This window comes from Heloderma suspectum, chromosome 1 (genome assembly GCF_057233095.1).
Source record: "Heloderma suspectum isolate Gila_16-S chromosome 1, 16-S_ref, whole genome shotgun sequence".
NCBI classification, from domain to species: Eukaryota; Metazoa; Chordata; class Lepidosauria; order Squamata; family Helodermatidae; genus Heloderma; species Heloderma suspectum.
In genome coordinates, this window is record NC_139458.1 from 253,936,348 (window position 1) to 253,952,145 (window position 15,798).

Consider the following 15,798-nt stretch of genomic DNA (forward strand, 5'->3'; position numbering starts at 1 on the left):
AGCAATTCCTGAAAGTAGTTCCCTGTAGCTGCTAGAGCAAAAAGGGCTGCTATAATTGTTAGAGGGTATTCTTTTTTATTGGTTAGTACATGCAATGGAAGGAAATTATTAAGCAGGACATCAGTGCTTCCTTTACTTGTCAATAACATTAGTGCATTTGTATTAGTGTAATGGCCCCAGGCCTGTAACCAAGTCCCCTGTAGTTTTAGAGGGGCCTAGAGATCCATAATGCTCTCTGACTTTAGTCCATCAGCTGCAGTTTTCCTGTTAGTAGGCCTCTTGATTGGTAAGATGAGTCAAAGATTGATATTGTTGCCTCAGCACATTCCATGCTAACAAAGGCTAGTATCTTATCAGGGCCTAGGGTGTGCCTGAGAAGTGAGGCTATGTTTATGCCGAATTACACGTGGCTGTGCTGGGAAAGTTCTGATTGTTTTCCCTCTGCACAAGTACTGTTAGCCTATACTGGGAAAGTTGCAAATGAACGCTAATTAACAGATGGCGCATACAATTGGCGCAGTGAGCAAGATGCCAAGAGAACTGATATGTTCAGAGTCAAAGGGAAGAAGGATGCGGTTGACAGCTTGCAAAACCACCTCCTGGGCTGTCCGCAGTTGGAGTTGTGGGGTCTGGTTGCAAAGCAATTGGCGGCCCTGAGCGGACTGGGAGCACACCCAGAGGTCAAGAAGGACTGCACTCCAGTGGCTCTGGAAACTGCACTGGAATCTCTGCAGCTGGAAAAGTGGTCAGGTAAGGAGGTGCAGAGTGCAGGAACTCTGGCATGGCTGTTGCTGACAGCATTGCAAACTGTCGGGCAGAAGGAGTTGGAATGGAGAGAGAAAGCAGAAAAGCTCAAGGACAAGCTGGGGAAAGAACAAGAGCTGAGGCTGTTAACTAGAGAAACATTGCAGGACAGCCTGGCCTCCAACAAGGCGTGGGAACATGAAGCTGAAGAAGTAGCTGTTAGTCTGATATGCCGTGCTCGGAAGAATTGCCCAAAGAGTGCTAGAGCGTGCAACATCATCACATCGCCTGATTGGGATGAAATCCCTAAGAACTGGAAACTGAAGACCTGGGAGATGAGGCCAAGGAACAAGATGAAGGTGAAGAAACAGCACCCAGGGCACAGGCTAGACCCCTTTTAGAGCGCAAAGCACGCTAGAGAACAGTCCCAAGGCAAAATGAAGCAGAAAAACCATGTTGAAGATCTCAGTCGTGGTAATAGTGTTTAGCTCTGGACTATTCTAGAATTTCATGAAGCATATAGCTACTGACCATCAGCTATATGATTTCTGAAGAGTGTAACCATTAAGCTTTTGCCGTGGGATTCCCTGCGATAAAGAAATCTCACTGATTTCAGTGTCCAGTGTTGGACTGCCTGAGCATGTGCGCTGAAGAGATTGAGAAACCTGACAGCGTGTACCTAGCCAAACCAAAAACGCTACTGCCATGCTCCTGCAAGCTGCAACAAACCTTGTAAACTGGGAGACCCAACCTGATTGAGAAAAAGAAGATATCGTAGTAGCTGTCTCCAAAAACAGTGAGACCTGCATAGCTAGCTGGCTGACACTGTAAATGAGGTTAAAACTGCAAACTAAGACTGTTTTCCTGTTTGAGACCCCAGCGGAAAAAGACTGATCTGAGTCCTTGGTTGCCCCTGACAAAGCAAAGATTTGGCTGCCGTTTATCTCATCGTGTCTTGTTTCGAACCTGGGATTTACAAATACAAACAAACTGTGAAGCTCTACTTTCAATTCCTGTAAATCACCCCACCGCCTCCCGAAAAAGATTGACGGCTGCATAAAGAATGCAAATATAAAGCAACCCCCATCTCCCTGTGGCATCCTGAGTTTTGGCACTCTGCTTAGCAAAGGCTTACGTTTTTGCCTGTTGAACAGCTAGTTCTACTCTAAGATTTGTGTGCCAAGTAAGGGAGAAGAAGGGGGAGTCATGTTGTGAATCCCTGGCTAGCCTACCTAGAGATTGATAGCCCCAAGAGTTCTTCCCCTCACTCAAGCCTGTTTCCTTAGTCTTCATTTGAGAAGCGTTTAAAAGTACAATTGTTGTTCCCTTGTTGTTAAGAACCGTGCAGTTCAAAACTGCCCTGTAACTGTTAAGTTTACTTTTGCAAACGGGGGAATCATAGCCAATTATACAGTGTGTAAAGCCACGTGAATGGCTTTAAGAATGACAGCCAACATTGAGCTCCCCTTTTCTCCCTGCAAAAGAGATAGTTTTGTTGTTTTTAATGTGTTTGAAATAGCTTAGATTTAGATTTCCAAGTAGACCCACGGAAAGCTCAGAAGTGCATACAAGCTCCCTAGTTTAGACAGTCGCTTCTCCTTAGCAATCTCCGAGCAACCAAGCCGAGAAAGTGTGAGGGGAGGGGAGTACATTTCTGGAGTAAAGAGTGCTATAAGAGCAAAAATAATGTAAAAGCCCAGCTTCAGTAATGCAGTAGGCTTTGTAAGTTATAGTTACTGTGGATGTCCACCATGTCCATGGTGGGCATCCGCAATTGCTACGTGGAAGTAGGCATCCTTCAAGTCCACAGCAGCAAACCAGACATGCTTTCGAAGAAGAGGGAGGATCACAGTCAAAGAGATCATTCTGACCCTTCTGGGTTTCATAAACTTGTTCAAGTTACTTAAATCTATGATGGGGCAACGGCTTCATCATGGACATGGCAACTGGACATAGCAACATTTGCATCCAAGGCTGCTGAGTATTTTTATAATCTGTATAAATAGAATCTGAACGTTTGAATCTCTTTTATAAACAATTCTGTGTGGATTTATCTTGACTGATATCACCAGTGCATTTGAATGACTTCTTTTAAAACTATTCTTTAAGAGTTAAACTGTGAAATGTCTGACATACCTAGATCATTTCTCTCAACCTTTTCACTATATTTCTGTTTCGGTTAACGATAGTTATGATTTGTTTGCACCTGGCTACATACACCCGCCCCCCCAACATTCACTTTGCTTTTCCACTCGAGAGGGGAAGGAGTGTGCAAAGCCTGTCACCTCTTAATAATCTGTGCAGACCTCACTTTTCTTTATACTGAATTGCTCCAGATGCATAGCTTGCCATATGGAGACAGCCTCTAAGGAGCCAATTTGAAACAGACACTACTGAAGCTGTCCTCTTACAAAATATAGCAGCAATAACAGTCATTCCTTTGGTGCAGCATGGGAGCAAAAATTTGATTATATGGCCTTGACATAAGGCAGCAGGCAAGGCACCTGCAGATAGTTGTAACATTAACTACGGAAATTTAGAAATTTGGTTATGCTGGCATGAGGTTGCAACCACTCATTAACTGTGTTGACTATCCTAATGTTATCTTAGCGTTCTCCAGCCTCTGTGACACCTGTTAAAATACCATGACGCAATAAGGAAACTGCACTAGGGATTTCCAACTGGGCTGTTGCTAGTAGATTTTTTGCCTTGACAGATGGCATAAAAGCAGCAGCTTTTAAAACTAGAGGCGGCCTCGCTTTTCAGCACAGAAAAACTGCCACAAATAAAAGGCTACATGAAACATATCTTTGGGCAGCATCCACAAAGCCAAAAAGGACCTACTCAGATGTGGAAAATGAATGCAGTCTGACTCTGTATGTGTGTATGTGTAGAAAGCAATTTTCAGAGCAGCAACTGGATTCTTTTGGATATTTAATATATCATTCCTGGTGGTATGATGCAAACCAGCCTGAGACAATGGATCTTCAGGAGGGGCCGTTGCTCAGTGGTAGAGTACACGCTTTGCACACAGAAGGTCTCAGGTTCAATCTTCGTCACCTCCAGGTAGGGCTGGAAAAACCCCTGCCTGAAACTCTGGAGAGCCATTGGTACCAGCCAGTGTCGACAGTACTTGGAGAGATGGACTAAAGGTCTGACTCCATATAAAGCAGCTTCCTATGTTCCTATGATAAGAGTTTGTTTACACACACACACGTGTGAAAGAGAGAGAACAGCCATAACAGATTCTCAAAATATGGTCTGTGCTATTCCTGGATTGTAGTGACTTAAAGAACAGTTGCCACAATTATAAATATTACTACTAGCTACATCTGAGAGCAGCCTGCTTCACACCAACAAGTCCCGATGTAGTCACATGTATTTCAGTGGATGAGGGGCTGCATCTACTTGCAGGTAGGTGAAGAAGTATTTCCAAACTGGTTCTCGATTGTGCCATGAATTGGGAGAAGACGATGGATTGAACAAGAGTACATAATGCAGGAGTTCCAGCCAACCATTCTTTCATCATTCACCGCTTTTAAACATGAGAAAGATCAGCTCTTTGAAGTGTTGTATGCATCCTGAGCAGCGGGCATAGTACAAAAGCAGCACCCTACTACAGTCCGATGTAACAGCTTGGCACATTTAAAAGATCACAGAGAGCATAGTGTTATCTAATTCAGAAGAACACAGATAAGGTTAACTAGCATATATTGTATTGTAGACTCTTCATACAGAGCCAGCGCCAGCCTCCACTGAGCCACTGGCACAATGCTGCCAATGGGCACCTGCTCTGTCCTGCCCCTTGCTGCCAAAGCCCCCCAGCAGCCCACTTGTTCACCAAAACCCCCACCCTGCCAGCCCATCCTCACTTGCTCCCTCCATTCTGAACTTTTTTTAATCTGGGGTGGGCAGTGGCTCCTCCTCCTCCAGCCTGGCCAACACAACCGGCAAAGTGCTGTGGTGGCCAGCTGGCTGAATCTTCAGGTCCTCATGTGCGTGTTTTAAAAGATATTTAAAAAACTTACCTTTTGAGTGGCAGTGATCTGAACCAATCATAAAGACCACCCTCATTGGCCATGTGTCCCCCACTCCCTGGCAGTATCTGATTGGTTCAGATCGCTGCCATTCAAAAGTAAAAATATAGTTTCTTTTCAAATGGGACACTGTGGGGCCTGAGGACTCAGCTGTGGTGCTTCCTTTTGTCAGCAAGGCCAGCCAGGAGGGTGAGGAGGAGGATGGTGGCAGCTACAGCAGGGTCAGGGAGGGGCCCTTCTAAACCTCTGAGCCCTCGGCAGCTGCCTAACCATGCCAACCATTGACGCTAGGCCTGTCTTCATACTTAAGTTGCTTCTGATTAGGGGAGGGGCAAACAAGAACAAAATTTTAAGACTGATCTCAGCGCACACAAAACCCCCTCCCTTCCTTGAAATCTTTTAAGTTTTGTGTCCCCAGAATTTAAAGACTATAATGCCAGCAAACTCACACATAAGTAGTTCTATTTAACTAAATGATTACTCACAGCGGAACAACTTCAGATGCAGGGGTGGGTGGGTAGGTAGGTAAAGGCAGCAGTGAATTGTTTTAATCTTATGTTACCATGAGAATAAAATTGCTTTAAAACAAACCTATAATATAAAATTGGATTTTTAGCTATAAGTGGAGCCACCTCCATAGAGATTATGATAGTAAAAAATTGAAACGGAAAGATTTATTCTCCTTACCCATTTCCTGCCTGGTGCTACATACTCCTGTGCCATATTTACGTAACTCAGTGTTCACGGTTTTCAAAGCATTAGGCTCAGTTTCTGCAAAGCCCAGGTAATTATATGAACCCATGTTGATTACGTTCTTGAGTATCCTTCCAGTGAACCTAGTCAAGGAAAAATATTTAACGTATATTATAATGCATATAATATTTAATTTAAAAACACTCTGAACTAAGAGAAATTGGTCTTTGAGCTATGTTAACATGAAGAAACTATATCATGAATGTGTATATATGTTGTCCTTGCCACTGTTTTACTTTCCTTAATAAAATGGGTCATTAGTAAGTATGCTTGAAAGTAGCTCATTTTTAGGAGGTGACTACCTGTCAACAAGCAAATGAAATCTGTTTTCACCTACATGAAATACATAAACAGATCCATAGCAGTCCTCCTCCCTGTGTGTTTAGTTTCCTTTTTGAGTGGGGAGGGTGGAATTCCATGCAGTGATATAGTTTGGGCAGGGACAATTCCCTCCACCTTGAAAAGTAATTTATAAAATCCACAGAATTAGGGACAAGGGAGGGAGAAGTCATGGTGGAAGAACCACCTCTTCCTAAGCCCTACTAGGCTCACATCAACCAGGGTAGAAGATAGGGGACAGTGGCTTTCCCTCGTTTTCTCATTTTGTTTCAGTCCTTGGGGCCTTTCTTTTTGTCTTATGTTCCCTCTCATTGGTTTTCAGTGTGAGAATAGCTATGGAAGCCCCAGGACTGGTATATCCCCTCTTCTCCCAATTCCAGGGGCATGTCCATGGAATGAGGGGGCTTTGGATCTGGTGGATCCAAAGGCTCCCCCAATCCTCCCCTTTTCAGTCTATACCTCAGAGCAGCATCAGTACCTTCCACTGCTGCAATTAGGATACCTCCAGGGATGGACCTCCTTCTCCCCGTGCATAGATGGAGGCTCACAACATCCAATGCCCCCTCAGCTGCCTTTCCTGGGAGCTTAAGACTGCTCCTTAAATTGCTTAAAAATGAGTTCTTATTTTCCTTTTTTCATATATTATGCTCACAGTAGAGTAGGGACATAGGTAGGTAAGTTGTAATCTACTGGAAGGTTGCTGGGTGACTTGCAGTAGATCAGCAAAGGCTTTTGACTTCCAACTGTTTAACAACAGCAGGAATTAAAACTCTCTCTCTCTCTCTCTGTTCAAACAAAGGAAATTTGGGGGTGGGGTGGGGTGAAGACCTGCCAACCTAGCAGTTCGAAAGCAAGAAATTGCAAGTAGATAAATAGGCACCGCTTCGGCGGGAAAGGTGACAGCGTTCCGTGCACCTCGGTGTTCAGTCATGCCAGCCACATGACCACGGAAGCATCTTTGGACAGCGCTGGCTCTTTGCCTTAGAAATGGAGATGAGCACCACACCCTAGAGTCGGACACGACTGGTTGGGGACACCTTTACCTTTTTTGGGGGGGTGAAGAACCAGGACTGGATCTTTGTGTGAAAAGGCTGAAAACTCAGTTCTGGCGACAGAAACAAATTCCTGGGCTGAGCATGTGCTCAAAGGTACCCTTTTCTCTTCTTTAATTCTAAATTTATGTCTGCTCCACTGAGCCACTATGCAAACACTTGGCTCCAGTTGCTGGATCTTGGGGTTCTAGTAGCTCCTCCACACAAAAAATAGATCCCACAAGCCTGAGGTCTACACAGCTCAGTAAAGATTAAATCTGCAGTAAAGATTACTTCCAGAGAAGCTGCATGAATTCTGTATAGTGTTCATGTTTTGCGTGAGGTAGCTCAGTCTTCAAACCTGTACAATGCTGTGGGAGATATAACCTGACTGTTATAGTGCAGGTACATATGTACACACAGACACACTTGCTCACTCCATTTCAAGAACAGAAGTTCTCTCTGCTTCTGGTTTTACATATGTCTGCCTTTCCCAAGGAGATTAGTGGGGTCATAGCGAGAGGGTAGGACTGTGATGCAAGGGAGGAGGGAGTGAAACGTCACTGATGTTCCATAAGATTTAATAAATAAATAAAACAAATGAAAAAACTGAAGCCTAAGATGTTACCACATCCTCCTGCAGAAGATAAAAACAAACGTCAATAGGAATTTCCTGACAGAAATGTCAGTTTCACCAAGTACCACAACATGCCCCCTGGAAGACACCACCATGTTATTCCTGGGCCTTGGGTGCAGGGATTGGGGGCGGTGCAGGAAAAGAGTGCATGAGTATGTACTCATGCATGGATGTATGTTATGTGTAAAATAGGTTTGAATTCTAGCAAATCAGGAGCCAATCTTCATGGAAATACACAGAGAAGCATTTTCAGTTTTTCTCCACTTTTTCCTGAAATCGGCTTTGGTCCATCAGTGGCACAAAGCATGAAAAGCTGATTGTGCACTACCTAAAACCCAGCTTTTCTTGCTTCATGTGCTGCTCATGGGCCAAAGTCTATTTGTCATGAAAAACAGCATCAACCCTGTAGGTGCTGCTCAGCGAATGACAGAGTTGTTCCCTGTCCCTGTCAACGCTCGCCGGCTCAGAGAAGTATACTGAAAGCACTGAATTAAGCCTCAGTAATTCACCCCAGACTTCTCCCCTCTCATCTAGCACTGGGGTGAATCTCCATCCTGTATCCTTGAGAAAAAGCAAACCTAGGTTCATCCTTCCCATTCCCAATCCTAAACATAACAGTTATCCAGGAGTAAGTCCCACTGCCTCCCATGACATTTACTTCCAAGTAAACATCCACTGGGGAAAGATGGGATCCAGCCGAACTTTATAAATCCCCTGCTTCAGACTGCCCAGGAGCTAGATTTACTTCTTACTGGGAAGTGAAACTTACTTCTGAGTAAACATGCACAGAAAGGGGGAAGTGGCTTCAGAGGGACTCTTGGAGACTTACTTCTTACTGGGGGTAGCGAAACTTACTTCCAGGCTTCCTTTCCCACTTTCCCCGCCCCCTTCACCAGACTGCATTAGTTAGCCTTTTTCAATCATAAATAATAGCCTCTGATTAAGGGGTTCATCACACAAGGCTGTTTATTTTGAAATTTACAGGGGCTTCTGTTTCCGTATTCTAAGTGAGATAAAAATCAGCCCTTTACACAGACATTCTCCGCAGCCTCAGGGCAAAGTGCAAGCAGCAAATCAGTGGGTCTCCTGAGGGATTCACTTGCTCTCTCCCTCTGCAAAGCAGCACATGGGCCATTTACATGGGGAGTTGCCGTCTTCTTCTTCCTTCCCCGGTCAGCTCTGCACTTGCTTTGAGCCTCTTCTAGCCCAGCCAAGAAAACTCTCCTCCCAGCCCAGGTCAACAGGCAGACATGCTGGAGGAGGGGAGGGGAGAGTGCAGTTGTGATTTTCCTGCTCTTCTCAGTGGCTTCTCCATCCCAGGCTATGGTTATAGCTGAACATTTACACACAGCCATTAAAGCAGATTTACATTTAAATTATCTCAGGGTGGTTGTTGTTGTTGTTGTTTTTAGCAGGATAAAGATCAAATACAGCTGGATGTGCCCTGGAGGTTGATGGCATCATGTAAATGACCAGCAAACGTCTGTGAGTGACCAATCACGAGCCCACAATAAATGCCTCATGTAAAGACAGCTTAAGTCATTCACAATCACATCCCCGGTTCCTTCATTCATAACACCACAATGGCGGTGTTTCGCTCCTTTAACAGACTACATTAACCGTTTTCATTCAGAAAAATTAGAATCCCCTGTTCCTTCTTTCACAACCATGGTGTTTCGCTCCGTTGACAGAGCACATTAACCTTCTTCATCCAGAAATACTAGCCAGTTTCCCCTGTTGTGTGTGTGATTTTCCTGCTTGTGTGTGCAGGGAAGGGAGGGAAAGGAAGAGGCTGTCCTGCAGAAACAAGAGTTTGGGGTAGGGAAAGCAGAGGCGGAGGCAGCAGCAGCTGCCCCACCCAGTGCTAGCAGAGGAAGGCAGCAGCTACAGCAGTACTAATAATGATAATAATAACAAACACTGCTGTAGCAGCACCCCTAACTGTGGGCGAAGTAATGCTCAGTTTTCCCATCCCGACTTCTAAGTAAGCATGATTACCCAGCGCTCAATGAATGAATATTTAAAAGGAGAGGCAATGACTGAGCAGTTTTAAGAAAAAGGGCCGGCAAAGGAATTCTGACCCCTCTGCTCCTGTAGGCAAAGTGCAATTGAGGGCAATGAGTTACTTCCAGGTAGACATCTAGCCCTCTGCTCTCCACATGCAACTTTCCCTTCCGCCAATCAGCACCGCTTCCACCAGCATGCAGTGAAGCCAGCTGAGGGCACACAGACTGCCAAATTGCACTGAAGCTGCTATGATGGAAAAAAAGTCACAAAATGAGTATGAAAAAGAACTGGATTTAGGGCAAGAAACACCACTCTAGCTATATCCGTCATCTGACACAATCGACTTGGGGGCAGAACAGAACTGGCGTAAAAGCTTTGTGTAGATACCCCCATGTCTAACTTTGGGAGTTGGTCAGGCCTGTAAAATACCATCTAAAATACGTTTTTGCCCCTAAACCCCAGGCAGAGAGCACAGTTTCTATCACATTACCTAGATTGTTGGTAATCGCGCCCAAGCGCCCTCTCCCTCTGAGCAGAGCCCGGCCAGCTCCTTGGTATACACCTGAGCTGAGGGCAATGAAGCAAGAGGGGAGGCGGCTAGAACGCAGGTGGAGGAAAACTCGTGCTGAGTCTGACCGAACACAGGTAAGAGCCCACTATCGAGCCTACTCTGTGGCGGTGAGGGTGGCAAAGAGACAGTTCTTTTCCAACAGCATTGCATCTTCTCAGTGTCATCCAGCGGAACTTTTCCGAGTGGTTTGCGGCCTGTTACATTCTGGGCCAGGGAGAGAGACGGTGGAACCCTCGGTAGGCCGCTGTGACAAGTTTGCACAGCACTTTGAGGATAAAGTCGCTCAGATTCGTCATGAATTGGACACCACCATTAATGCAGTTCCATTGGTAGAGGCGTTCAGAGCACCATCTGGTCCAGTTTTATTGGATGAGCTTCAGTTACTGAGCTTGAGGATGCGGACAAGGTGCTTGGCCAAGTCCGATCAACCACTTGTGTGCTTGACCCTTGCCCTTCATGGCTTATTAAATCAAACAAGGAGGGGTTGTCCGGCTGGGTCCAGGAGATTGTAAATTCCTCCTTGAGAGAGGGAGTGGTGCCTGCCGCTTTAAAAGAGGCGGTAATTAGACCACTCCTGAAAAAGCCTAACCTGGACCCAGAGGATGTTAACAATTATAGGCCAGTGGCCAACATCCCCTTCCTGGGCAAGGTGCTTGAGCGGGTGGTTGTAGGACAGCTCCAGGCACTGTTGAATGAAACCGATTATCTAGATCCATTTCAATCGGGCTTCAGGCCTGGTTTTGGAACGGAAACTGCCTTGGTCGCCCTGTGGGATGACCTCTGCCGGGAGAGGGACAGGGGGAGTGCGACCCTGTTGATTCTCCTGGACCTCTCAGCGGCTTTCGATACCATCGACCATGGTATCCTTCTGGATAGGTTGTCTGGGTTAGGAGTTGGAGGCACTGCACTACAGTGGTTCCGCTCCTACTTGGATGGCCGATTCCAGAAGGTGGTGCTGGGGGATTATTGCTCTGTGCCATGGCAATTGTGCCATGGGGTTCCACAGGGCTCTATTTTATCCCCCATGCTGTTTAACATCTACATGAAACCGCTGGGGGAGGTTATCCGGAGGTGTGGGCTGAGGTGCCATCAATATGCAGATGACACCCAGCTCTACCTCTCTTTCTCATCAAAACCAGGTGAGGCAGTGGCTGTTCTGAATCAGTGCCTGGGCACGGTAATGGACTGGATGAGGGCCAATAAACTGAAACTCAATCCAGACAAGATGGAGGTACTGTTAGTGGGTGGTTCGTCTGCCCAGCTAGGTGGTATTCAACCTGTTCTGGAGGGGGTTGCACTCCCCCTAAAGGATCAGGTTCGTAGTTTGGGGGCGCTCTTGGATCCAGAACTGTCACTTGAGGCACAGGTGAACTCAGTGGCACGGAGCACTTTTTATCAGCTTAGGCTGGTATACCAACTACGCCCTTATCTGGACAGAGATAGCCTTGCTACAGTTATCCATGCTCTGATAACTTCTTGTCTGGATTAATGCAATGCGTTATATGTGGGGCTGCCTTTGAAAACGGTCCGGAAACTTCAGCTAGTCCAAAATAGGGCAGCAAGATTGTTAACAGGGACTGGCCTGCGAGCTCATATTACGCCAGTACTTTCCCAGCTGCACTGGCTGCCAGTCTATTTCTGGGCCCGATTCAAAGTGCTGGTGTTAACATTTAAAGCCCTTAATGGCTTGGGGCCAGGTTACCTGAAGGATCGCCTCCTCCCATATGTGCCTGCCCGGACCTTAAGATCATCATCAGTGGCCCTTCTCCGTGAGCCCCTGCCAAAGGAAGTGAGGCGGGTGGCTACTAGGAGGAGGGCTTTTTCTGCTGTGGCACCCTGGCTCTGGAATGAGCTCCCTAGTGAGGTTCGCCTGGCGCCTACATTGTATTCCTTTCGGCGCCAGGTGAAGACCTTTTTATTTTCCCAGGCATTTTAGCATTTTAGCTTTCTAAATTTTTATATTTGCTGTTTTAAATCTGTATTTTAAACTCCTGCACTGCTGCTAGGTTTCATTGTGGTTGTATTGTTATATTGTGGTTTTAATGTTCTATATATTTTAAATTGTTTTATTGTGTGTTGTTTGGTTTTAATTTTTGTGAACTGCCCAGACAGCTTCGGCTATTGGGCGGTATAGAAATGAGATAGATAGATAGATAGATAGATAGATAGATAGATAGATAGATAACTAGCCCTGGAAGCTATGTCTGACCTTTTTGTTCAGATGTGTATATTTTATCCTATCCCATATTCAAAACTGTAACTCTACAAATACGAGCCTAAAAAGTTTTATTTGTCAAATAGAAGCCGACATTATCAGGTGGTGTAAACCAAAAACTTATAGGTTGCTTGAAAGAAAAGTCAGGTCTTCAAGTGTGTGTGTGTGTGTGTGTGTGTGTGTGAGTGAAAGGGGGGGGCAGAGAAGAGACTTTATGGAAGCCACTTTCAGTTTAAGGTCTGTGTCACAATCCTGGTACATCATTTTAAAAACTGGTAGAAATGCAATTACCTGGCCAGACTTCTGTGATATTAAGAAAAAATGTAACTACAAAATACAACGTTTTGCTATCAAGGGAGACACGTTTTTCTTTAGTGATCGCTACCTATACTTATTAACCTGACCTACCTAAATGTCCAGTTGTAGTCATCTGAAACACGTTCCATCACGTCAAATACTGGTCCAGGAGCACTGCAGATAGGGCGGTCCCAATTGTCCCTTATTCTTATGTAGAGGTTTCTTGTATAAAAGTGTTCAAACTCCTGATAAAGTGGTACAAAATCCTAGGGTTTTTTAAGAAAAGAAAAAAAGAAAGAAAATGTGCTCAGTTTACATTTCTAGGTCATCTGCATCTTTAAGAGTTTTTTTTTTTTTAATGGCTGCTGCTAATCTTGGCTCCCTTGCTCTCTGCCCAAAGATTTAGCTTCTTGGCAGCCTGTTTAAATTTAAACTCTTTGGGAAACTAGAGGGTACAAGGTAGCATAAATGTATGTGTATGCATGCACATAAAACATACATGACTCTATTGATTACAGTGTCAGACAAGGACCAAGGCTAGATCTACACCTTTTGTCGTATCATTACAATCCCATCATGGTGATGCTATACCCCTCTTGTGCATTTATACCTCATAGGACACACAATGACAATTGTTGCAGTATATTGGATAATGTGGAATAAAAAGCAGGAAATAATATAACAAAAAGTGATATATTGAATGTGTAATATGCCCCAACGGTTATCAATGCATTTCAATACCACTAAAAAACAGTAATGTAGATCTAGCCCAGGAGTCCCAGACTGAAATTCCTCTTCAGCTATGCAGCTCACTGAGCAACTTCAGGCCAGTTACGCCATGGATAAGGTGTGTGCGAGGATAAAATGTATGAATAAAATGGGTGTGTGAGGGGATAAGAGAATGACATCTACTGCCCCAAGCTCCTTGAAGGAAGAATGGGATAAAAATGCACCAATCATATTTTCGGTGGCTGTCTTCTCCTTCAGTTAGGGCACTCCCTCCCACTATAAAGCCCAAACCTCAGCACCTTTCAGAAGCATTCTAAGACCTTCCTGCTTGGCTTGGCCTTCAGGGCTTGGGATGAAGGATGAGAAAGTTTCAATTAATTTGTTTTGCTGAAGTTTTTGGCTTGCCCCTTGCCCCAGGTCATCAACACTGTGGCAGATTAAGTCTAAACAAGATAAATTGTGTGGTTAGTACAAGAGAGAGATTTGCAAAGATCCCTTGAAAAAGGGTATGCACAAATGTACAGGGGGCAAGGTTACACACCCTGGCCCAGCAACAGAGTTTCCTTGGTGTTGTGCTGGACCGTAAAAATGCATCACACTTCTGGGTTATATCATATTTCTATTTTTTTCATGTGTACCTGTCTACCAAACAAGGCAAGACTGAAAAGCACTTTGTAAGATTAAAAAGGCACTTCTGCCTGATTGCAACACCATACCCTAGGGATAACCTACTTGTGGTATTGTTAAGGGGAGTTTCAGGATTAAAAGAGAACAGGAAGGCCTGGCGTGCTATGGTCCATAGGGTCACGAAGAGTCGGACACGACTTAACGACTGAACAACGACAACAGGATTAAAAACCAAGATGTCTGTTACAGCAGGTTATTTAAAGGTCGATATGCTAATTAATTAACACAGCATTTCTAACACGCATTAGGTGTTTGGCATGAAGACTTCTTACTTTGCTGCAGTCATGATGTATGTGTAAAATACCCACCCTGAAGCAAGCTGTAAATGTCACACTGAATGCTGCTGAAACACTGCATTCCCCCACAATGCCAAAAGCATCCCCCACCTGATCCACATACTTGCAATGGGAAACACACATCATACGTCAGATAGTGATGGCAGAATTGCATTTTTGCTCCATAGACAGGCAAATATTGCATGTTATATGGTCTTTTAGACTATCTTTCTGTATGAGTGGAGTTGATTTAATATGCAGTTGCTTGGGTTGAAGTCTATGGGGGTGTGAGGAAGAGAAACAAGCACATGCACAATAGGAATACATCGGATACATCCTAGGACTGGTTCACATCTATTATTTTCATTACTTGAAATTCTCAGAGGTATGTGTGAACAACAACTGTGTCCTTCATTTCTTACAAAGACCCAATTTTAAGAACATTTGAATGTTTTTTTTAAATGCTTTACATTCATACCACACACACATTTAAATACCACCCTTGTTCAAGTCATGTTGGAGGTTGTTTTTAAGGGTGAAGTGACTATGGCCGGGATCGCATGTCATGCTAAACTATGGTTTAGAGTGATGAGCAGGAATAAGCCTCAGGCTTATATGTGTTCCCTCTTTGCCTCCCACATGGTTGGGAGGGGGAGTTCAGAAGCTTTTGGTGAATTGCAGTTTGTTGATTTGACTGTAGTGACAAACTGCTTAATATTAACTATGGTTAGTCTAAAACAGGCATGGGGAACTTGTGGCCCTCTGGATTTAATTAGACTCCAACTCCCATGAGCCCCAGCCATCATGGTCATTAATCTGGGATACTCAGAACTGTAGTGTAACATCTGGAAGACTACAGGTTCGCCATCCCTGGTCTAAAACAAGCCAACTTCAGAAACAACAGTTTGAACTGTTAACCGCAGTTCCATATCCAGACAACAGAACAGTCTTTGGTTAACCAAAAAGCAGAAGTGAAATTTTCTGTGCTCCTCCTAGCCATGTAGGAGGAAAAGAGAGGGGAGCACATGAACCTAAGGCTCGCTGCAGCTTGTTCCTGCTCGTGCATGTCATGCTAAGTTATGGCATAGCATGATGTGAGAACTGGGCCAATACATGCCTTCCTCCACTGTATTTTAAGTGCATTTAATAGGCTAGTCAGATTGCACGATTGCTTTAGATCATGGCTGTTGAACCTGTTTCAGTTTGAGGGCTGAATTCAATTTCAGAGAAGCTCTTAGGGGACACATTCTAGTGGTGGGTGGAGACAAAGACAAAGGGGGCAGGCCATAATAGCAAAAATGCCTGCATATTTTAGTTTGACGCTCTTACTGCCAGTAAGTAAGTCTTATGAGAGGCATTTCATCCCTTTAGAAGGGGGAAAACATTGTGTAAAAGCCAAGAAACCACCTAATGATAGGCAGTCTTGGCCATGGGGGGGGGGGACGGACGGGGGACCACCCTGGGGCATGGCCATTT

At 44.7% G+C, this 15,798-nt stretch overlaps 1 protein-coding gene across 7 annotated transcripts in view; it reads right to left on the bottom strand.

Annotated features, from left to right (window-relative positions):
• Positions 1–15,798, bottom strand: part of SPTLC3 (serine palmitoyltransferase long chain base subunit 3) — a 124,360-nt gene that overhangs the window by 48,686 nt on the left and 59,876 nt on the right. For all 7 annotated transcript variants that reach the window (XM_084824655.1, XM_084824701.1, XM_084824683.1 and 4 more), the window contains 2 exons: positions 12,743–12,897; positions 5,469–5,617 (listed from right to left, as the gene is read on the bottom strand). In XM_084824655.1, coding sequence (XP_084680781.1) covers positions 5,469–5,617; positions 12,743–12,897 — 304 coding nt within the window. The remainder of the gene's footprint in view (positions 1–5,468; positions 5,618–12,742; positions 12,898–15,798) is intronic.